Here is a 22075-nt window from a genome sequence, read left to right on the forward strand (position 1 = left end):
CTGTCTTAAAAATCCACGGTAAAGTACAATAAGAAAGGGACACAAAACCACATCCCCTGCTTAGCGCTCCAACTAGCGCAGATCCCCCGCAACCCCTGCAGAGGTTGGAATCTGGCGCCCCCTGCCGACAGGACCATGGCATTGCGCTCTCCCGGAGCCTCTTCAGAACCTGCACCTGGGCAGAATGCAAGCACACAGGCCCGCCTCTTATTGGTGTGACCTCCTCAGGCAGGTCAGGCTTTGGCCACGCCCACTTCTAAGTGGGCCGGCCGAGAGCAGGGCCACGTGACTTTGCTCTGATTTGTTGAAGGTGGCGGCGCCCATGGGACAGCTTGAAAGTTGTCATGGGCAGTTACTGTCCAGAGGTGCTGGAATCAGAACAGAGGAACCTGGTGCCACGTCGCGACTGATCATAAAGAACCTCCCGAATGGGGTGAGGAGAGAGCCTGGTGTTGGGAATCTGAAAATGGGACCCTTTAAGCCCTTTATCCCCGCCTAGCACAGAACCCAGCCCATGGTAGGCTCCTAGCGAAATCCTGCAGGTGGATGGTTGTGGTGATGTTTCCGGCTGCGGTGTACCCAAGTGGGTCGTCGTTCCTGTATCATTGTCGTTTTTCTTGGATAGAGAGCACCCACACCACAGGTGTGGCCAGGAAAGCATGCCCCAAATACCAAGCCAGCCTTTTGGATGGTGTGAGAGTGTCTTCTGAACTCCTGCCTCCATCCTCGGTGTCTCTTTCCCTAGACAGAGAATGTTAGGAGCCTTTTCGTTTTTATTGTGTTTTTTTTTTTTTTTTTTTTTTTTTAGTTTTGTTTTTTTCTCTTTGTCATGTGGGAGGCGTTTATGCCACACAATTTAAAAAAATCAAAGCTGGACCATGGTATGTAAAATGAGAAGCAAAGTCTTTCTGAGAATATCCATCTTCAAGTGGTTTCTTTTTAGAAGGACTCCCCAGAGGCTTCTCTACATACTCAGGTACTTTGCTCACCCCTATAGTTTATCACAGGGACCCATCTGCCGATTCCCTGTACTATGAAAGATGAGGACTTTACATAATCGATTCTTCTAAATATTCTTGTTTTTAACTATCCTGCTCTTTACCTGAAGTGGTATACTTTTAAGATGTGTATTACTGATCCATCTATCAGCTTTTTGTTGGTACCAGGGATTGAATTCATGGGTACTCGACCACTGAACCCATCGCCAGCCCTATTTTGTATTTCATTTAGAGACAGGGTCCCACTGAGTTGCTTAGTGCCTCACTAAATTGCTGAGCCTAGCTTTGAACTCTGGATCCTCCTGCCTCAGCCTTCCATGGCACTGGGATTACAGGTGTGTGCTGGCTCCCAGCTATCCATCAGCTCTAAACAGTGTCTCCTGATGTTTCACTTAGTTGGATGAGAGTTTCAGCATGGCCACCCTTCTTTTCCCTCCTAGTTTCATTTTGCATCTCAATGTAGCTTCCTCTCCCATTGTTCATCTTATTATTCTAATTTGTTACATGTGACAGCAGAATGCATTACAATTCATATGATACATATACAGCCCTATTTTTTACATCTCTGGTTGTATACAAAGTATATTCACATCATTGTTGTCTCCGTACCTGTATTTTATAAAATGATGTCCATCACATTCCACCATTATTTCTAAGCTCATGCCCCCTCTCCATCCCCCCCACCCCTTTGCCCTATCTAGAGTTCATCTAATCCTCCCATGATCCTACTCCACTATGAATCAGCTGCCTTATATCAGAGAAAACAGTCCGCATTTTTTTTTTTGGTATTGGCTAACTTCACTTAGCATGATATTCTCCAACTCCATCCATATTCCTGTAAATGCCACGATTTTATTCTCTTTTATTGCTGGGTAATATTCCATTGTGTATATATAACACATTTTCTTTATCTGTTCATCTATTGAAGGGCATCTAGGTTGGGTACACAGTTTAGCTATTGTGAATTGTGCCGCTATAAACATTGATGTGGCTGTGTCCCTGTAGTATGCTGTTTTTAAGTCCTTTGGGTATAGACCAAGGAGTGGGATAGCTGGGTCAAATAGTGGTTCCATTCCAAGTTTTCCAAGGAATGTCCACACTGCTTTCCATATTGGCTGCACCAATTTGCAGTTCCACCAGCAATGTATGAGTGTGCCTTTCCCCCCACATCCTCACCAACACTTATTGGTGTGTGTATTCTTAATAGCAGCCATTCTGGCTGGAGCGAAATGAAGTCTTAGAGTAGTTTTGATTTGCATTTCTCTAATTGCTAGAGATGTTTTCATCATTCATCTTGCCTGATGGATGAAAGAATTAACAACAAGCATTAACAATAGTAGTGAGCCCTTGAAGAGTTTACTGTGTGCTAGGCGCTGTTCAGATGTGTTAGGTGAAGTAATTCATTTACTCCTCACACAACCCTGCAAGTCGGCTTCTATACCCATTTTAAAAGTGAAGAAACCAGGGCACATCAAGGTAAAGTGATCAGCCTGAAGTCACTCACTTGTGATAACTTATACAACAGTGACAGAATTGAAATGGCGTCTGTCTGGAATGAGCAGTTCTGACCACTGCACCTCCCGTCTCGCTTAGCATGATTGCGTGCCCTTGTCTTAATTATCTTCCAACAGATAAACATTGGATCCTGAGTACTTCTGGGGTTGCTGACAGTGTAGACTGAAGTGGACAAGACTTGGTCCCTGCTTTCATGGAGTTTGCAGGGGAAACAGATTAAGATGCAGGGATTGAAGTGTGAGCCGGTGCTGCGGGAGCACAGGGGGCTTTGGTTACTGACCCACAGGGTCAGCGGGGCTGCCATCCTTGCGGAGGCTGCAGGGTCTCAGAGAGGCTTCCTGTGGAAGGCGGTATAGGAGCACCCTGAGAGTGAAGGGGCGCTCCGCGGTCGCCACAGCAGCAGAATGATGGGTCAGACTTCAGCGAGGTGTCCCCGTGCAGTGGGGGAGTGAGTTCACTTTTGTAATCTGAGCTGACAGAGCTCTCCATTCTGTAGACCTTGGGCAGGTCATTTATCCTCTGAGGATCCCATTTTCTCTTCTCTAAAATGTGCCTAAAAGTCCCTAACTTGGTGATTGTGAGATTTGGATGAGCTCGGAGTTATTATCCAGCTCCTCTGGAGATTTCTTCCTGCTGGGCAGCGAACGCCTATGGGCTCCTCTTATTTCAAGCTTGTTTGGTTGTTGTGGCTGCCCCTGTGCCTCTTGGTCCCGCTACCAGCCACACGAATCTCCTCTGCTGGGAAAAGTCGCTGAGCTGTGAGGGTGGTCCTGGGACCATGGGGATTGTGGGACCAAGTTCTGTCACATTTCCATGGCTGCCATAACAGGTGGCCACACTTCCTGAGGTGAGACAGTGCATATTGATTCCCACAGTTTTGGAGGTCAGAGATCTTAAGGTGTCAGCAGGGCTGCCATCTGCCGCAGTCTGGCTGGGCACAATTCAGGAGCCACTTGTCAAAAGAAACTAACTTTATTTTTAGAACTACAAACGCCAAACAAAACAGCTCCTCAGGAAAAAACCCTCAGAGCCCAACTGCCACCACCGGCTTCCCATAAGCCTCTCACCCACACAAGCCTCACCACCTCCCACAATCCTCCTGCTCTTGAGGCCGATTGGCTGGGTCGCGTGGGCGGAGCCAAAGAAGTCCCCCAATGAGCAGCTCCGTGGTCTGAAAGGGCAGGGAAACAGCCCAATGAACATCACCGCAGAGGAGCCAATCAGCTAGATGTTGCTGGGGCCGCTGTGAGCCAATCATCAGCTGGCAGTCTGAAGGGCGGGGAAACAGCCCAATGAACATCACTGCAGAGGAGCCAATCAGCTAGATGTTGCTGGGGCCCGCTGTGAACCAATCATCAGCTGGCAGCTGGAAGTTTGCTGGCAGCTGGAAGTTTGCTGGGGCCCCTTTGGCTGTGGCTCTCAACAGCCATCCTCTGGAGGCTGCAGGGGAGAACCTGTTCCTTCACTTTTTCTGCTTCTGGAGGCTGCCTGCCCTGAGTGGCTCCAGGCCACACCCTTCAACTTCAGTCTGCAGAGTGCTGCGGAGCATCTTCCAGTTTCTCTCCCTCTGTTTCCCTCATTACATCTCCTTCTCTGACTCTGATGTTCCTGATTACTTCGGACCTGGGTAATGCAGGGTCCTCTCCTCATCTCAGGGTTCCTAATTGAATCACATGGAAAATCCCGTGTGCCATGTCTGGTGTGTAAGCAGCATCTGGGGGGCTAGGGTGCGGGCATCCTTGGGGAGTCTGTGAACAACAGAGCGTGCGTACTCCATCTGGCCCTCCTTCTGCCCACCCCTTTGAAGTGGCTACTGGGCAGCGGCATGATGATGATTCTGTCCTTGTTCCTAACCTTGTAGCAGCCACACAGAGCACCGAGACATCCTGTGGCCCTCGTGAGTCTCATTTCTTCACCAGTGAAGTGAGGAGGGCTTGCTTGAGGGCATGGCTCCAGTGTAAGAGCCTGGACTGTTGGGAGTCATCAGGGCTCAAAAAGAATTTCCCCATCCCCCAGAAGAGCCCTCCAATGGTGAGCCCTGCTGGCTCACATGACCCTTACCACCAATCAGACTAGCCCTGCTGGCTCACATGATCCTTACCCACCAATCAGACTAGCCCTGTGTCTCACACGATCCTTACACACCAATCAGAAAGCACCCCATGCCAACTGTCAAACCCTTCAACCGTTAAACTGTCATAACTGTCAAACCACCCCTGGCTGTATAAATATGCAGAGCAGTTCCTCAATAAACGGGCATTTTCTCCAACAACGAGCCTTGTTCATTCTTTCAGGGACCTGACCTGACTGGCACAGCACACTGCCACCTCCTCGTCTCTGGTCGCCCCTAGAGTCCTGGAGCCCCAGGTTTCTAGCCATTTGTCCCTTGCTGAAGGACTCGCCAGCTCCTCCCACCTTCTGTTCCAGATGAAGGAGGAGCGGTTCAGGCAGCTCTTCACCGCCTTCGGCATGCTGACCGACTGCAGCCTCAAGTTCACCAAAGATGGCAAGTTCCGCAAGTTTGGCTTCATCGGCTTCAAGTCCGAGGAGGAGGCCCAGGCTGCGCTGAACCACTTCAACAAGAGCTTTATTGACACGTCCCGGATCACAGTGAGTGCCCCCCCCCCCCCCGCAGTCTGGCTGGGCACAATTCAGGAGCCACTTGTCAAAAGAAACGAACTTTATTTTTAGAACACACACACCACACCACACAGCTCCTCAGGAAAAACCTTCAGAGCCCAACTGCCACCATAGCCTCCCACAAGCCTCTCAACCTCCAACCCTCCTCCTGCTCTTGAGGCCAATTGGCTGGGTTGCGTGGGCGGAGCCAAAAAAAGTCCCCCATTGAGCAGCTCCGTAGTCTGAAAGGGCAGGGAAACAGCCCAATGAGCATCACCGCAGAGGAGCCAATCAGCTAGAAGTTTCTGGGGCCACTGTGAGCCAATCATCAGCTGGCAGCTGGAAGTTTGCTGGGGCCCCTTCGGCTGTGGCTCTCAACACCCCTGCCTGCCTGTCCAGAGTGTCACCCGCCGCTCCACCTGTCAGCGACACTTGGGTCCCAAGGCTGTCCTTTTTAGGCCCTGAGGCCTTTGGCCTGCCTCAGCGGTTCCCGCTCTTCTGTGTGTAAGACTCTCCCGGAGCCAGTCAGACTGCTGCTGGGCCCGCCCCGGGCTCTGGCTCAGTGCGGGAGTCACGCGGAAGAACAGGCCTTCTGGAGCCTCGGTGGCACCTGTGCTGCCAGCCAGGAGGGCACTTGAGCCACAGGTGTGTGTCCTTCACTGCCCGACAGCAGGCACTCAGGAGCCACCAGTCCCTGTCCTCAGGAGCGCTGGCAGACGCAGGTGCTGAGTTCAGGGTGGTCACTGGGTCAGGGACCCTGGGAGAACTGAGCAGGACCCACCCTGGCCAGGGAGGGGTCAGGAAAGTTTCCTGGAGGAGGAGGTCCCACAAGGGTCACTCACAGGTGTTCATTGACATGATAAAACATCCCCAGCCTTTTGCTGAGAAGGGAAAAGCCAAGATGGAGCAGCATAGAGCCGAGGCGACACATGGCCTCACCTCTCACTCTGTGTGGTGTGAGCGTGGTGGCCTGCGGGGTCACCCAGGCTCTGGTGGTTCATCTTTGGTGACAGGAGTTGGAGTCACAGCCTTTTGACCTTCACCATAGACTTAAGGGACTGCTGTGGAAGTCCACGCAGCCAGGATGTGACCAAATGGCAGGCTCTTTCTTTGGGGAGGGTGGTGGGTGACCAGGGCGTCCTTAACTGTCTGGGAGTTGTCACTCCAGGCTCCCAGCAGGACCGGCCCTCACCAGGGTCACCTCTGAGAGTGCGTTGGAGGCTTTGGTCTGGAGAGGTCTGGCTCAGGCTTCATCCTCAGCACATTCCTGGCCCCGGGCCCCCCACCCCCACCCCCCATCTCCCGTTAACTGGGAGGTTCTCCCAGACCAGCGGAGCTTGCCTCTTGGTCACCAGTGATCATAGGAGCACAGGCGTCCCCTGCACCCGCCCTTGCTGATCACTGGCCTACATCATCTCATTCCATCCTCAGAGCCACCATTTGGCATGGATGGTCCTGAGTCCCCAGTCTCTGTCCCTGAGGGCCTGGGTCACCTGGGGCAAGTTGCTTCACATCTCTGTGCTCCAGTTTTCTGGTCTTGAATTGGGGATAGCTGTGGCTTCACTGCCCGCTGCTCGGAGGCTCAGCGTGTCCACGGTCCTCACAGGGCACTCGGGTGCTGCGTTGAACTCCCCAGTAGACGGTAGCTAGTGTGGTGCCTTCGCGGAGGACAAAGCCAAGGCGGGGTGGTAGTCCTCTGCTTATGCTCTACTAGTGGCAGCTGCCTGTCTGTAAAGCCCAGGTTTCCAGGTGCTGAAGGACAGGACCCTCAGGACTGTGGCTGTCACAGCAGGTGTGACAATCGCCCTTTCTCATGCAGGTAGAGTTCTGTAAGTCCTTTGGGGATCCAACAAAGCCCCCAGCCTGGAGCAAACATGCCCAGAGACCAAGGCAGCCTGAGCAGCCCTCACAAGGCTCTGCCCCCCGGAAATTAAGAAGGTATGCAGGTGACCGCGCCAGCACCGGGCCTGTGTTCCATCTGCCCTCCCCCTCCCATGTGGCCCTCATCCTCTGCCTCTGTTTTTAGGATGACAAGAAGAAAAAGGCCCCACGTGAACTGGAGCAGGTGAGTCTGTCCTGTTGACCGAGAGGGCGGGGGCAGCTGGTTGGAGGGGTGCAGGCTGGTCCAGAAAGCAGAGCCCACACCTCGAGTGTCCTGCCGTGTCCCTGTGGACTCGGGGTCCACCAGAGATGAGGAGGATGCTCTCCCGGCTGGGAGTTTGGAGGGCTAAGCCTCACTGAGTCCCCTCTGCCTCTTCTCCTGTGTCCCTGATGCCTGCCTCCGGTGCCCCCAGCTGAAGGAAGACACCGAGTTCCAGGAGTTCCTGTCGGTTCACCAGAAGCGGACACAGGTGGCCACTTGGGCAAATGGTGCCCTGGACACTGAGTTCCCAAAGGGGAAGAGCAAGCCGACCAGTGACTACCTGAACTTTGACTCCGATTCTGGGCAGGAGATTGAGGAGGAGGCCGAGGAGGAGGCCGCCGAGGAGGAGCCAGGAGTTGAGGCTTGGGCATTGTGCCTGTGCACCTGTGTCCCTCAGCTGCAGCCCTGTGGCCCACCAACACCTGCTGGCAGGCACTGGCTGCCCCTCCCTCAGACACCAGGCCTGGGGCTGTCCAGACATGGCTCGGGAGCTTTCTAGTGGGGAGATGAGGTCACCTGCAAGAAGGTCTGCCGTGACTGCTCCTAGTCACTTGCTTTTCAGTCGGCAGAGTTCGCTGATTGCATGCCGCGTGCTGGGCTCTGGGGATGTAGTGCTGAGCCATAGACAGGAATCCTGCCCCGTGGTGCTGTCAGCTGTCATTGTGGTGAGAGGAGAGGAGTAAACAGATGAGCACCCAGGGACGCATCATGGGGTCACAGCCGCTACGGAGAGGAAGCAGGAGAGCTTGGGAGGGAACTGCCGGGGAAGGCCTTGTGGGGTGGGTGAGCCTTTGTCCTCTCAGGCTCAGCGTGCTGGGGCACCTGGTGGCTAGTGACTGGCTGCAGTATGGGGTGGCAGCTCTGGTTGGGGGTTGGTCAGGCTGGCTGAGGGCAGAGGATGTGTACTTAGCGTCACCTTTGCACCTGGCAGGGTTTCTGTGCTAAGCTGCGACCTGGAGGACTTGTGGGACATGGTGGGACACATAGCCGGGGGCAGAGGGGGTCGCAGACCAGGGCACAGCATCACAGGGGCTCAGGACAGGGGAGCGCGCAGCTGCAGGGCAGACTGGCTCTGGGCACTGGGGCAGGGAGGGTGGGGCCCAAGGAGCTCACACAGGCCTGGAGTGGAGGGGCTGGGGCTCCATGCTCAGCGTCCAGAACTCATGGGTGGGGGTGTGAGGCTAGAAGGACAGTCGTGACAGCTGCGCAGACACACTCCTCCCTCCCGGTTGTCTCTGTAGCACCCCTCAACAGCTAGCGTATCACCAGGTGTCCCCTGTAAGCCGTTCACACCTGTGTGCTTCCCACAGGGTAGCAGATAGCAGGTGAGGAAGCCAGGGGCCAAGCCCTGGAGCTGGACTGGGGTGAGGTCCTAATGTTTGGGGTGTTTGCTGCCTAAGTGGATGATAGCGTGGCTCCCACCAGGGTTATGTGGGTGGCCCTGTGAGATGATGGGTGGGTACCGTAAAGGGTTCACTGTAGAAACGGTTCTGCTGTGTAAGTGCTTTCTGTGGCACGTGAAGCCCCTTAGTGTACATGACACAATTGGGAAGGTGACTGATGACTGGGAGGGGCCGTCCAGGGGAGAGCCTGGCAGGCGGCAGGGAGCCATGGAGCTGTGTGTGGCACGGGAGCTTCGCCCTCTCATGGTGCCTATCAGAGGGTTTATTGGGCCGCTGGGCACCAGGGCCCTGATTGTGGTGAGTGTGGTCCACAGGCTACCCCCCAAGTTTCCAGCCCTGTGCTGCCCAAGTCTCTCGCTGCTAAGGAGGGTGACCTCCTCCCCGCTCCCTGCCCTCTCAGCAGAGCAAGGCCTGGAAGCTAAGGCGGCTGCCCAGCCGGGGCTGTCGGACATGGAGTACCTGAAGTCCAAGGTGGTGGCAGCCGAGTCCTCTTCCTCAGAGGAGGAGGAAAGCGAGGACGAAGCCGTAAACTGTGACAGAGGCAGCGAGGAAGAGGAGTCCCCTGCCGCCCCCGACCAGCTGGAGCAAGGGAGCCCAGGGACCCTGCCTGAGAGGGGGAGGCCGCAGGAGCCCGGAGCCCAGGTATGTGCCTGCAGGAGGGACAGCGGGGGTTGTGTGCCTGTCTGGGGTTGTGGCCCCACGGCTGGGGGTGTGACGTGGAGGAGAGCCCAGCAACCCGTCACACACTCCCCGATCCTCTGGGCTCATTGCCTGCTACACGAGAGGGGTGGCCTGCCGGGGCTCTGGGCACGAGTGAGGTGATGGCGGCTGGGTTACTTGGTGTTCAGTCACAAGGCAGGCAGGTATGGGTGGGCTCCTCGTTGATGGACAAACCTGCTGTCACTGGATGCTGTCACAGTCACTCAGCAGGCATTCTCCTGCCTCCATTTTATAGGTAAGAAAACTGAGGCCCAGAGAAGGGAAGTGACAGGTCAGGCCCCAGGCGCGGGTCTGTCAGGCTCTAAGGTTGAGATTGTAAAGGTGGACGCGACTCCCACCCGGAGTCCACTCCTCCAGACACAGGGCATTGGACGTGCGTGCATCCCAGTCCCTTCGGTGGAAGCTCCAACAAGAGGAAGGGGCTCCGTCTGCCTCCTCCTCTTCCCCTTGCTCTTCTTCACCCTCCTTTCTAATGCCCACCCTTTCCCTGTCCAGGGAGATCAGAGGGCGAGGGGTTCAGTCTCAGCTCTGACCCTGTGTGACTGCTGGGCCTCGAGGGTGCTGCAGCCCCACAGGCCTCTCTGATCCTCATCTGGAAGGGACCTCCTTGCAGCACCTGTGTGTCACTGGTCCAGCAGACATCAGTGATAGCAAGGTCTCTGCCCCGGGGCTCCTTCCATCTCCCCTGCCCTTCGATGGCCTGGGGCGCTGCTCTCCCCGCCAGGGTGCCCTGAGCCCTGGCTGCAGCCCTCAGAGGCAAATGGAGACCCGCAGCTGCCACCTCCACCTGTGCCTGGACCCTGAGCCTGTGGCGGGCACAGATGCAGCACTCTCGTGCTACCCTGTAGCCTCCACTCCTAGAGCTGCCATGTCCCAGTCTGTCCCCTGCCACCGCTGCCCCAGGGAATCCACTGTGGTCGTTTCTCTTTGTTCAGACAGAGAAACCAGCAAACCAGAAGGAACCCACCACGGCCCACACCGTGAAGCTACGGGGAGCCCCGTTCAGTGTCACAGAGGTAGGTGCTCTGAGGACAGGAAGATCACCTGCGGGCACAGATGGGGGTGGGAGGGGAGCTTCTGTTGCCTGAGGCCATTAGTATCTTAGTGTCCAGAGCAAGAAGGAATATGAGGCCCAGAGGCTGACAGATGACTTCAGGGAAGGAAAGGAGATGGCTGCCTACAACTAAAAAAAATGGCTTGGGGCCTGGGGAAGGCCGAGTGGTCAGTGAGGTCTCTGTTGGGAGCCCTCACTCTGCTCCCGTAGGGGCAGCCGTCTCGGACACAGGTGAAGGTGTAGGTATTGCTGCAGCCCGGCTCAACACTATTTCCAGAAACAGGCCGCAGGCCAGTCAGAGCACGGGCTGCAGCTAGCCAGCTCTAGGTCTGCGCCAGCAGAGGCGCCTGTTTTCATTTTCCTCCTGTGACAGTCAGAGAAGCTCACTACAGGAAATTCTAAAGGACACAGCTACGTGACAGAACCTGAAAGTCACCTACAACTGGGATGACCACGTGGGTTACCGTCCACACTGAGCTGCGAGCTGGGGTGTAGCCAGGTGGGGTGCCAGGGTGCAGGTAAGGTTACTGCAGGTCTAAGGACTAGAGCTGGAGGTGCCAACTGTCCTTGGCACAGTGGGCAACCCTGCTCAGCATTCCTGTGTCCCACCCAGTGGCAACCACTGGTACTTTGGGGACATGCCTTCTTAGATGCTTTTTCCTGTGCACTGACACTGGTCTGGTTTCTCATTCCCATTTTGGTTTGCAGCGTCCCTGCAGCAGGACCGCGCTTGCTGCCCACCACTGCCTTGTTGTGTAGTCTTCCTTCCTCAGGAGATGCTTTGGTACACTTTCCTGATCTCCTAAAGTGGATGTGGGAGCTACTTACAATTTATGCTGTTAGAAATACTGAAGCAATTCCTTGTAATTAGGGGTCAGTTTTTTTTGGGGGGGTACCAGTATTGAACCCCAAGGCATGTAACTACTGAGCCACATCCTCATCCCTTTTTTTGTTTTGAGACAGGGTCTCAGTAAGTCGCTGAGGCTGGCTTTGAACTTGTGATCCTCCTACCTCATCCTCCAGAGCCACTGGGATTACTGGCCTGCCCAGTGTGCCCGGCTAGTTAACTGTTTTTGAAGAAAAGATGAACCTCTGCCCTACTCCTCCTGATAAAATCAGGTTCAGATACATCAAGGATTTGAGCTGAAAAAGTTTCTTTCTAAGCAATTTGTAAAGTTTCGTGGGAAAAAAGAAAAAAAAATGGGTTGATTACCTACCTACCAGCCCAGAGCTCTGGAAGCCAGCAGCTGTCGTGAAGTCACAGTGGTTCATGCCTAACAGAGGCAGGAGTCTAGTGTCTCTAATTTACAGAGAGATTTTTATGAAGGATTTATGACCCAACAGAAAAATAACACAAAGAACAGAAGGTTTTCAAAGAAAAAGAACTCGGGTGGCCAGTGCACATGTTTGGATTCTGTCATGATTATCAAAAAACAAAATCAAAACTGGAGTTCACATTTTTCACTTGCCAAAATGGTACACATCGTTCATGTTTGGCAATAAACATTTTCTTGCCTTTTAGAGGGCCGCGTGGAGCTGCCTGGCAACATTACGGACATCCAGGCCTTTGCGGAGCTGGTGCCTGGCAGGGCTTTGCCCCCAGGTGAATCCCTGCACACCAGAGCCTGAATGCGGAAACGTTCTTGCAGCCTTCCTGTTATTATTTATAACTCAGCGTGTTGATTTGCAGTCATTGATAAGAACCAAAACCCACATCAACCCTGAAGCTCCATTTCTGGGGAAGTGGTGTGTCCGTAGTTCTCGGAGGGGAGTGGTCTACCCCTGCACAACATCTGGCCATGGTCAGAGGTGCTCTTGATGGTGACATCTGTGGAGGGCTGCTGGCCTCTAGTGAACAGAGACCAGGTGTGCTGTGTAAGCCCTGCCAGACACAGGACAGCCCCCACAACAAAGAGTCACTAGCCCAAAATGTCACCAGTGCCAGGTTAAACCTGGGTTAATTCACAGGGACACATGAAAATGGTGTAAGATGACGTATCACAGAAAAGAACATGATGATAGGGAAGACCCCCAAGGTGCCACGGCCAGTAGAAAAGGCCAGGTGTGGAGCAGGACATGGCTTCATCCCCAGAGGAACCTAACTGTGTGTGACCCACCATGCTGGCTTTCCTCTGGGCAGGGGACGGTTTGGAAAGAATCTGGTAATTGCAAACTTGGATGCAGTAATGTGAAAGCTCAGAACTTGGCTGGGCTTCTTCCACTGACCTGGAGCGCCTGGATGTGTCCTTCTGTCCTTCTGTTACCTTGTAGGACAAGCCACGTCAGGGCGGGGCCTCAAGGGCTTCCCTCAGTGCCCAGATGGGAAATGGATCTGCGGCTTTTGTTTTACAGAAGGAGCCAGGAAAAGTGAGCTGGCCTCGGAATTAGGAACCAGTTTGGTTTCCTGATTTGTACTTTTTAGTATTTGTTATAATTTCACACCCTGAATGTTCACATATTTTTAAAGATGTGTTTAAATCTCACACATGTCCAGAGAAGGGAGTAGTTAAGAATTGGGGGCCTCCCTACAATGGAACTTTAGGTTTGTCACTGTGATTAACGTAGACAAATATCCATGCTTTAAAGAGAAGTAAGAAAAGCCAGCTTTAACCCCAAGTATTTAAAAAAACAAAAAAACAAAAAAACAACTCCTTAGGAACAAAAGACCAGATGTAATGCCTTAAAACGCTGCTGTTAATGTTATTATTTTTTATTACATTATTTGTTTCTTCTTCAGTTTTTATTTCCCAGTTTTTCTTTATGGTGGAGGAGAGACGAGTGTGACTTAAAGGAAGGAGAAAAATCGTGATCACTTGGTTATCTTTTCTGATCCAACACTTTGCTCCTTATCTCTTTATCAGGTTGCATGGTTTCTTGGGGGACTGATAAGGGGCAAAACTTGTCCTTGCAGAAAAATGTCCTGGAATTCCTGGCGCCCCTGAAACCAGTGGCCATTCGAATAGTGAGAAATGCGCTCGGGAACAAGACGGGTAAGGCCTGGGAGCTGGGCGGATGTGCGGGGGAGGGCTGGCCACATGGTTGGGGAGGTCCCAAAGCAGCCTTGTCCTTCTCCCCATTGGGGTCCTCAGTTCTGTGGATGTGGCTAACTGTTCAGGACGCAGATCTGTGTCATCCTTGCCTCTGGCAGCCTGGCGTATACTGTCAGAATTTTCTCCTCCACTGTTCTAGTAAGTTCCCCTGTTCTGTTCAGGTAGATGCCCGCAGGTCTGGGTTTGCTGGGCTAAGTCCATGGGCGGCTCTGCCAGCGGGCAGTGCTCTACCTCTCTGTGCATGCGTGGTGTTGTCCCAGACCACATCTCCCCAGATGTCTGCTCCGGGCTGTGAGCCTCCTCCCCTGGCCTTGGAGCCCTGGGTCTGGCTGTCTTGAGGCAGTGAGCATGGCTGGAAGAAGGTGGATCTAGGAGAGGTGGGCACCTGCCCAGCCCAGTGGCCAGCTAGGCCAGAAAGCCGTAGAAGACCAGTAGCAGAATAGCCACATCTCAGAGAACCATACTAAGGCTCTCTGGCCACTGGGTGTCTGGACCCTGTGGTTGGAGTGCCTTGGCAGGAAGAGGCCACCTGGGCAGAGTGGTCAGGTCTGGCCGAGCTGGCACCCAAGGAGAAAGGTGCTCCTGTGTCGGGGTGGTCCAGTGCCCTTGCTGTGTCGGGTCTCGTCCCTCCCCAGCTCTCCCACCCAGCTCACCAGGATGATGGTTCAGGCAGCTGTTACTCCTGGAGCTCAGCAGAGGGCAGTGTGAGGGGCGGGGGACAGAGCCCCTGCCCAGGTTCACAGCCCAGCCAGCCACTTAGGAGCCCTGTGACCTGGGACAGGAACTCGGCATCCTTTCCTTGTCTGCATAAGGGGTCAGACCTGCCATGCATTTGGGAGGGGTCAGGGTCAGCCCCTGACGGTGTGAGCACTGGGCACGCTCGGAGTGCAGCTGTTGGTGCTGGTGGCGGGGCCACCAGTTCATGATGCCTCAGAGACCAGGCAGGGAGCCAGGAGGAAGGTACCTGCCTTGTTGGGCTCAGGGACAGCATCTTGGAGGCCCTGGCGCTGGAGAGAGCCAGCACCTGAGCATGACACTGTTGAGGGCAACAAACGACCCAGGTAGAAGTGTGGGGGCGGAAGCTGGGCTGGGCCCTGGGGCTGCAGTAAAAGGGGGAGCCTGGGCCCAGTGGAGGCTCGGGGCTTAGGACAGCCTCGGGTTTAGAAAGGCCCGCTGGCCAGTGCAGGGAGGGTTGCTGGCATTTGGAGGCAGTGGAGGCTTTTGCTTGTGTGGGCTTAGGGGGAGTCTGGGGGAGACTGTGGTGGTGTAGACGGGATGCTGCTCGGCAGCTTCACGGGTCAAGGCCCAGTGAGGTGGAGGCTGTGGAGGCTTCTGCACCTGCTTGTTGCTGTGTAGTCACCCACAGCTACCTGCAGGGTGATGTGGAGGTGACCCTCCAGTGCTGGGCTGGGTCACAGAGGCCATCGTGAGCATTTCTTCTCTGCAGAACATGGTCAGGGAAGGGGTGAGGCTGGGAGGGAGGCAGAAGGGGCCTGGTTTTTGCGCCTTCACCCGCAATGCCAGGCGGGTGCTGAGTGCTCCTCCAAAAGGTGGCCAGGTGGGCGGTCAGCCTGTGCCGTGGTGGCTCCCGCTTTCTGCACCTAGCCAGGTGCCCACATCCTCTGACTCCAAGCGTTGGCAGGGCTGGGAGTTACCTTGTTATGGTCCCGTCTCAGGGTACGTCTTCATGGATTTCAGCAGCGAAGAGGAGGTGAAGAGAGCCCTGAAGTGCAACCGGGAGTACATGGGTAAGGAGGCGCAGCACTGCGTCCCGGGCTCCCTGGCTCCTGCGTGGGCCCTGGCTTAGGTGCATGTGCTGAGCGTCCCCTCCTGCTACACGCTCTGAGCACTGAGGGTCCAGCAGCAAACAGGCTGCAGAGAGGCAGGTGGTGCTGGAGTAGGTGATGGGCACACGGCCCTGGGACAGCGTCAGGCAGGCAGGGTATGAGGCGAGGGCCGGGGAGGAGGAGGCAGGTCTTCCCCAGGGTGGCCGCCGGGCCTCAGGGGCATGTGCAGCCTCGGGTGAGCAGCAGGCCTGCCTAGGGCACAGGGTTGGTGGAGGTGCAGCAGGTGCACCGTTCCTGAGCTGGGACGTGGTCCTCAACCCATCTGTGGCATGGACGCCTCCTGGGGCAAGTGTGTGGGGAAGACAGGGGTCCCCAGGAGTCCTGCCAGTGAGTCAGGCGGAAGGTATTGACTGAGTGCTGTGGTGCAGGCGGAGGCAGGCGATCCCTGAGCCCTTGGGAGGCGCGCGAGCAGGCGATTGTCCAGGGTGGCTGTCACAGCAGCCTTTCCCAAGACAGAGCCACCAGCAGTGCCTGAGAGAGGGCCAGAGCCCAGAGCATATGTCCCTGTGGCTCCCGAGGGCTGAGGCCACATGGCAGGCCACATAGGGCCCAGGAGCATGGTGCTGGCCGTGGCCCTCCTTGGCCGGAGCATCTGGCGGGCAGCAGTGAGAGGCCTGGGTCACCAGCCAGGCCTCTGGCAAGGTCTGGGCCTCCCCGGAGCCCTGACCCCTCTGCTCGTGCAGGTGGAAGCCACATCAAGGGGTTCAGGGAGAAACAAGTCCCTATGGCCAAGGGGCCCCTGCAGAAGAGCGCACAGCCCTGGCAAGGCCGGACACTCGGGGAGAACGAAGAGGAGGAGGACCTGGCCGACTCCGGAAGACTCTTTGTGCGTAACCTGCCCTACACGAGCACAGAGGAGGACCTGGAGAAGCTCTTCTCCACCTATGGTAGGACCTGCTCTTGGGTAGCCCCCAGCCCTGGGCAGCCCCCTCCACCTCCCTCTAGCTCTTGGCCTTGGGCAGTGGCCCCAGCTGGGGTCTCCTCATCTTAGAACAGGGCTTGCTGTCCCTCCCTGCTGCAGATGCAGGACATCTTTTTCTCTCTGAACTTGAACTTGGATTTTCTCTTTTTTCTTTTTTTCTTAATGGTTCTGGGGATTGGACCAAGGGACATTGTACCACTGAGCTGCATCCCAGTCCTTTTTATTTATTTATTTTTTTTGAGACGGGGTCTTGGTAGGTCAACAAGGCTGGCCTTGATCCTCCTGCCTCAGCCTCCCAAGCCGCTGGGATTACAGGCACAGCCACGACGCCCACAGAGCTGGGATTCTCACTCTCTCTCCAAGCACCGAGCTGGAGAGGTGGAGGCGTTTTCCTAGGCTTCCTTGGCTGCTCAGTGTTGGGATCCAGCGGCCGCACAGCCCCCAGTGCCCGCAGTGCTCCTCTGCCTGGGAAGGCTGTCCTTTCTCGTCTTCCATCCAAACGAGCTTCAGAGAGGAGGCCACAGCCAGGGCTCTTTGTTCTTGCCTCGGTCGTTACTTCTTGGACTGGAAACTTGCAGGCCTGTGGTCCCGCTCCGCCACACGGGGCAGAGTCTGTGGGGAGGGGTGGCTCGTGGGGCACCGTCTGGAAATGCTGTCCGAGCCCCTGTCTCTTGGGAGGCTGGCCTGGACGTGGAGCATCAGAGACAGCGTGACGTCCACGGAGGTCCCACACGGGACCTGAAGGTCTGGCCATGCTGTCCTGCTCCCCAGGTCCTCCCACACAGGCAGGTGCCCTGGCCACACAGCAGTGCTGCGCAGGACAGTAGGGGGATTGTCCATAGGCTCCAAGTGCCCATTTGGGAAGAGGAAGACCCACAGAGGGGACGTGGTCACACCCTGGTGTTCAGAGTGTCCACTGCAGACAGTGTCCTCTGAGTAGGACAGAGTCACAAACACTCCTGCGGCACTAAGTGTAGCCGGTGCTGGGTAGTAACCACACACTGACTCTTGGACCTTCGAGGCCACCCTTTGCTTGGGGACTGTTGTGCCATTCACAGGCAGGAGGCCTGAGTGGGTGAGGTGACCAGGCCAGGGCAGGCTGCACGTGACGGGGATGGAGCCAGGTGCCCCTCCTCCCCCACTTATTAGGCACGAGGGACTGTGAAATGACGCCCTTGACCTTGGGCCTGGTGGCTGGCACAGTGCAGCTGTTCTGTGTTCGTGTGGCCGACCCCTTAGTGCCCGGCCCTTTCTCACCCTGAGCTCAGGCCCAGCTCCAGCTCCAGCAGGCTGACGCCTCCCCTGTCCTCAGGTCCCCTGTCGGAGCTCCACTACCCCATCGACAGCCTGACCAGGAAGCCCAAGGGCTTCGCCTTTGTCACCTTCATGTTCCCTGAGCACGCGGTGAAGGCCTACGCGGCCGTGGACGGACAGGTGTTCCAGGTGAGGTGGCTTGTGGGCACCGGGTCACTGAGCCTGGCGACGGAGAAGGCCAAGCCAGGCGGCTGTATGAGCAGGCGCGCGTCCACGTTCTGGTTCCCAGGACCCATGGTGGCCAGCCATGTGAGCTACTTGAAGGGAAGATGCTATGAAAGGGGAGCTTGCTGGGGTGTGTGGGTGGCCCTGAGGAACCAGGGAGCTGCTGCTCCCCCAGTGTCCCCGTGCGGTGTGCCCAGGCCCGGGCCAGGCCACCTCCAGTGCTCCTCCATCCATCTGTTCATGGCTTATTGGTCTCACGGGCACTGGGCCAGACTGGCCCCTGCCGTGTGCAGCTCACAGTGTCCTTGTGCAGGGTCCCGCTGGGGGAGTTGGGGCCGTGGGGTGCTCACAGAGGGTACAGTCCCCTTGGCGTGGCTGTGTCGGGTGCCCCCAGCCTCAGCTGGACGGAGAGTGACCACGTGGCTTTCTGTCTGCCGTCCCCGTCTCCCATCAGGGCTTAGTGGTGAGTCCAGCTGGCTTATGACGAGGGGACATGATGGAGGGCGGGGCTCCGCTCACCTCCTGCTCTGTCCACTCAGGGCAGGATGCTGCATGTGCTGCCGTCCACCATCAGGAAGGAAGCCAGTGAGGACGTGGACGTCCCCGGCTCGTCCTACAAGAAGAAGAAGGCGTCCGAGGACAAAGCCCGCAGCTCCAGGTCCTCGTCCGCCCTGCGTGGCCCCTGCACCCCTCCAGGCTCTGCCGCCCGGGCCCTTTCCCTCTGTCGGGTGGGGCCTTCAGGGCCTCAGTGCCCCACTGCGCATCAGGAGAGCGGGACTGTGTCAGCATAGGTTCTGAGGTGTCACCAAGGGCTGGGTCCCTGGCACAGGGCAGATGCCGACACTTGTCGGGGCTTGGGTTTGCGTCCTCACTGCAGGCCGGGTGCTCGCCCAGGACAGGAGAGCTGGCAGGGGGCGGGGAAGGCCGGCGAGGCTCATGGCAGTTTTGGTGTCTGCGAGAGGCCTCTGTGGGTCCCAGCCTGACCCGTTCTGCCTACCCTCAGCTCCCACAACTGGAACACACTGTTCATGGGGCCCAATGCCGTGGCCGATGCCGTCGCGCAGAAGTACAGTGCCACCAAGAGCCAAGTGTTCGACCACGTGAGTGAGCCCGAGTGTCTTGTGTGTTGAGTCCACAGACTTCCTTCCAAATACTGTCCATGGTCGCCCTCTGCTGGGGTCGATTCAAGCAAACCCTGAAGTATTTTTCAGCACTTGGTAAAGGACGTCCCTTGGTTCTGCCCATTAGCTGCTTTCTCCATTGTCCTTTACCCTCCCTCACGGCACTCGGGTCAGCGCTGACCATTGGAGGTAGAAGGCCGGCCCCGTGTGTAATTGTGAGCGCCCCAGTGGCCACGTGTGTACAAAGAAACTGGCAAAACTAGTCTTAATGAGACACCGTCTTCAACTTGACGTCTAGAGCCTCGTCACTTTGACGTGAGCAACGTAAAAAGCCACACTGTGGTTCCTCCCTTCTTTCCATCAATCCACTGTATTTTGTGGGTAGCACGACCTGGATCTGAACATGCCACACTTCAGGTGTCTGGTCGTGTGGTGGCTTGTGGCTTGTGGGCTGGGGAGGGCAGCCTGGCCTGAGTTGGAGCGACAGCCAGAGGGGCTCAGGCCCCGCCCGTGCTCTCTGAGCACTGGGGCTCAGCAGTGCCAGGACAGAGGTGCCACCTTGTAGTGCCACCTAGAGGAGGCAAAGGAAGAGAGGAGGGTTTGGGGGGCTGTGGCAGGAAAGTGGGCGGGTGGGGAGGTGACAGAAGCAAGGACTGCCTGTAATGGGGTCAAGGTCAGTACATGCAGAAGCCCCAGGGCTGCAAGAGGAGCCTCACAGAGACCTGCCCACTGCGGGAAGGGACGAGCTGGAGGGTGGGCAGCGATGCGTGGCTGCGGAGGGCAGAGAGTTGGTGTAGCGCCAGAGCATGGGCCCCACCTCAATGCAGGTGGGCGACAGCACCCTGAATCCCCTCCCCACTGGGCCTGCCCAACTGGCTAGGCCCTGCCTGACGGGCCGGGCCTCCTCTCCTCTCCCCACAGGAGACCAAGGGCAGGGTGGCCGTAAGTGTGGCCCTCTGGGAGACTCAGCTGGTCCAAGAAGTGTGGCTCTTCCTCATCGATGATGGCGTCTGCCTGGACTCTTTCAGCCAGGTGGGTGCCCGCTGCCCTGCTGACCCCACCTCTGGGGAGTTGACTGCTGCTGCTCCAGAGCTGGGGACGGCCCAGGGGAGGCTGTGGGTGTGGGGGGGTCCTGTGGTGACTGGATCCAAACCAAGGGCTCAACCTCAGAGTTGCCCCTCCCAAGGACAGGGACAGCCAGCTCCTGGGGCTGGTGGCTGCTCCTGGGGGCATGGGCTCCTCGCTGCTTCTGCTTCCCACGCCTGTGTCTGCAGGTGGTCCCCAGTGCCAGGAAGAGCCCTCTACACTGAGGTGCCGACCTCAATTACTGCCCAGCGCAGGGCGCCTGGGAGGTCCAGCGGGGCTGTGGTCACTCACTGTCAGGATCTGGTGACTCAGCTGGGGCTGGGATTCGACCCCAGGGGTCTCACTGGGCACCCTAGGCCTTCACCCTCAGTGGAGCTGCCTGTTGGCTGTAGAGTCAGCGGGTGGCGCCTCCTGGATCCTCCCAGGTGCCTGGCCACTGAGCCCCTAGGTGCACACCTTGACTAGAGGCCACCAGGTCAGTGCCAGTGTCCAGCTGAAGAGCCCTGCTGCCGTCCCTCACGTGGCCTCTCCTCCCTGAAGGCGGCAGCAGAACGAAGCAAGACTGTGATTCTGGCCAAGAACCTCCCAGCAGGCACCCTGGCGGCTGAGCTGCAGGAGACCTTTGGCAGTTTCGGAAGCCTGGGCCGTGTGCTGCTGCCCGAGGGTGGCATCACTGCCATCGTGGAGTTCCTGGAGCCCCTGGAGACCCACAAGGCCTTCCGACACCTGGCCTATTCCAAGGTAGGCCGCTGGGAGCTGCAGCGGGGAGAGGGCCCGGGAGCTGGTGTGCCCACTGCCCAGCATGGGCTCGGCCTGGCTCCACCTTGGTGCTGGTCCCGCACCCCTGCCCTCCCTGAGGGTGCTGCAGGAAGCACCCGCGTTCCCTGTCCAGCTCCAGCCGTCCTTGGCCTTCCGTTCCTGCCCCGACTTGGGTCTCCCTGGTTGGCTGTGGCGCTGTCCGTGCCTGTGGTGAGCTACGGCCCGTCCTGTGTGCAGGGCCGTCCGTGTGTGCACATGTGTGTATCTGCAGCACAGGGGCCTCTAGGGCTCCATGACAGGTGGCCGTGAGCCAGGTGGCCTAAGACCACACAGTGCACCCGTCACAGAGCTGGCAGGCAGGCAGGCGTCCAACAGCAAGGTGTGGCCAGGGCTTCCAAGGGCTCTGGGGAGGACCTGTCCTGCCTTTGCCCACTGCTAGGCTCCCGGCGTCCGTCAGCTCCCAGCGCCACTCCCGTCCCTGCCCCGTCTTTACGTGGCCTTCTTCTTGGTCCCAGATCCCTCTCCTGGGCTTACAGCCCACCCAGATAACCCCGGACCATCTTGGGTCTTGATGGTACTTGCAGGGGATGCACTGATAGGTCTTGGGGGTCTAGATGGCCATCTCTTGGGGAGCCACCTTTCACCCACCACAGGTCATTTGTCTGCCAGGCTCCTTGGTGTTTTGCAGGCCGTGGTCCCCGGTCACACGCAGGCAGGCCTTCCTGGACCCTCCAGCCCTGGGGGGTTCCCAGCTGGGGCCCTGCCCACTGCACCATCAGGGCTTGGTGAGAGCCTGGCCTGCGAGACCACGGTGTCTCTGGTGGCTCGTACAGGAGCCATGTCTGGACTGCAGCCGCCCCTTCCTTCCCCGCTGCTTCAGGAAGGAGTCCCCATCACCAGAGTGGACGATGGCAAAGGCACGTCCGGGCACAGCCTCCCCTTTGACTCTGACAAGTGTTTTCTTCACTGACCGCTCCCGTCATCAGCCTCGACTGAGGCCCAGTGACCCAAAGTCACACAGCTCCTAAGTGGCACCGCCAACTGTCAGACCCCCAGGCTGCTCCCTCTCCCTCCCGGGCACATTTTTTTCTTTTTCTTTTTTCTTTTTATACCAGGGATTGAACCAGGGATGTTTACCCACTGAGCTATGCCCCCAGCCCTTTTTTATATTTTATTTTGAGACAGGGTCTCACTAAGTTGTTTAAGGCTTTGCCAAGTTGCAGAGACTGGCCTCAAACTTGTTAACCTCAAACTTCCTATCCTCCTGCCTCAGCCTCCCAAGCCACTGGAATTACAGGTATGCACCACTGTGCCCGGCTGCTTGTTTTTTTTTTCCCTTGGGCATAATTAATCTTTGAG

General features: G+C 56.9%; 1 protein-coding gene across 1 annotated transcript in view; it reads left to right on the top strand.

Annotated features, from left to right (window-relative positions):
• Nucleotides 1-322: 322 nt before the first annotated feature.
• Nucleotides 323-22075, top strand: part of LOC308645226 (putative RNA-binding protein 19) — a gene marked incomplete at both ends in the record, with an annotated part of 40380 nt that continues 18627 nt past the window's right edge. The window contains 16 exon segments of the mRNA XM_081287304.1: nucleotides 323-433; nucleotides 4941-5123; nucleotides 6952-7062; nucleotides 7065-7070; nucleotides 7159-7197; nucleotides 7427-7624; nucleotides 9084-9320; nucleotides 10334-10414; nucleotides 13364-13442; nucleotides 15179-15250; nucleotides 16033-16236; nucleotides 17584-17714; nucleotides 18290-18408; nucleotides 18754-18850; nucleotides 19793-19903; nucleotides 20498-20698. Coding sequence (XP_081143430.1) covers nucleotides 323-433; nucleotides 4941-5123; nucleotides 6952-7062; nucleotides 7065-7070; nucleotides 7159-7197; nucleotides 7427-7624; nucleotides 9084-9320; nucleotides 10334-10414; nucleotides 13364-13442; nucleotides 15179-15250; nucleotides 16033-16236; nucleotides 17584-17714; nucleotides 18290-18408; nucleotides 18754-18850; nucleotides 19793-19903; nucleotides 20498-20698 — 1980 coding nt within the window.

Source organism: Spermophilus citellus (assembly GCF_964194105.1).
Source record: "Spermophilus citellus genome assembly, chromosome: 3".
Taxonomy (NCBI): domain Eukaryota; kingdom Metazoa; phylum Chordata; class Mammalia; order Rodentia; family Sciuridae; genus Spermophilus; species Spermophilus citellus.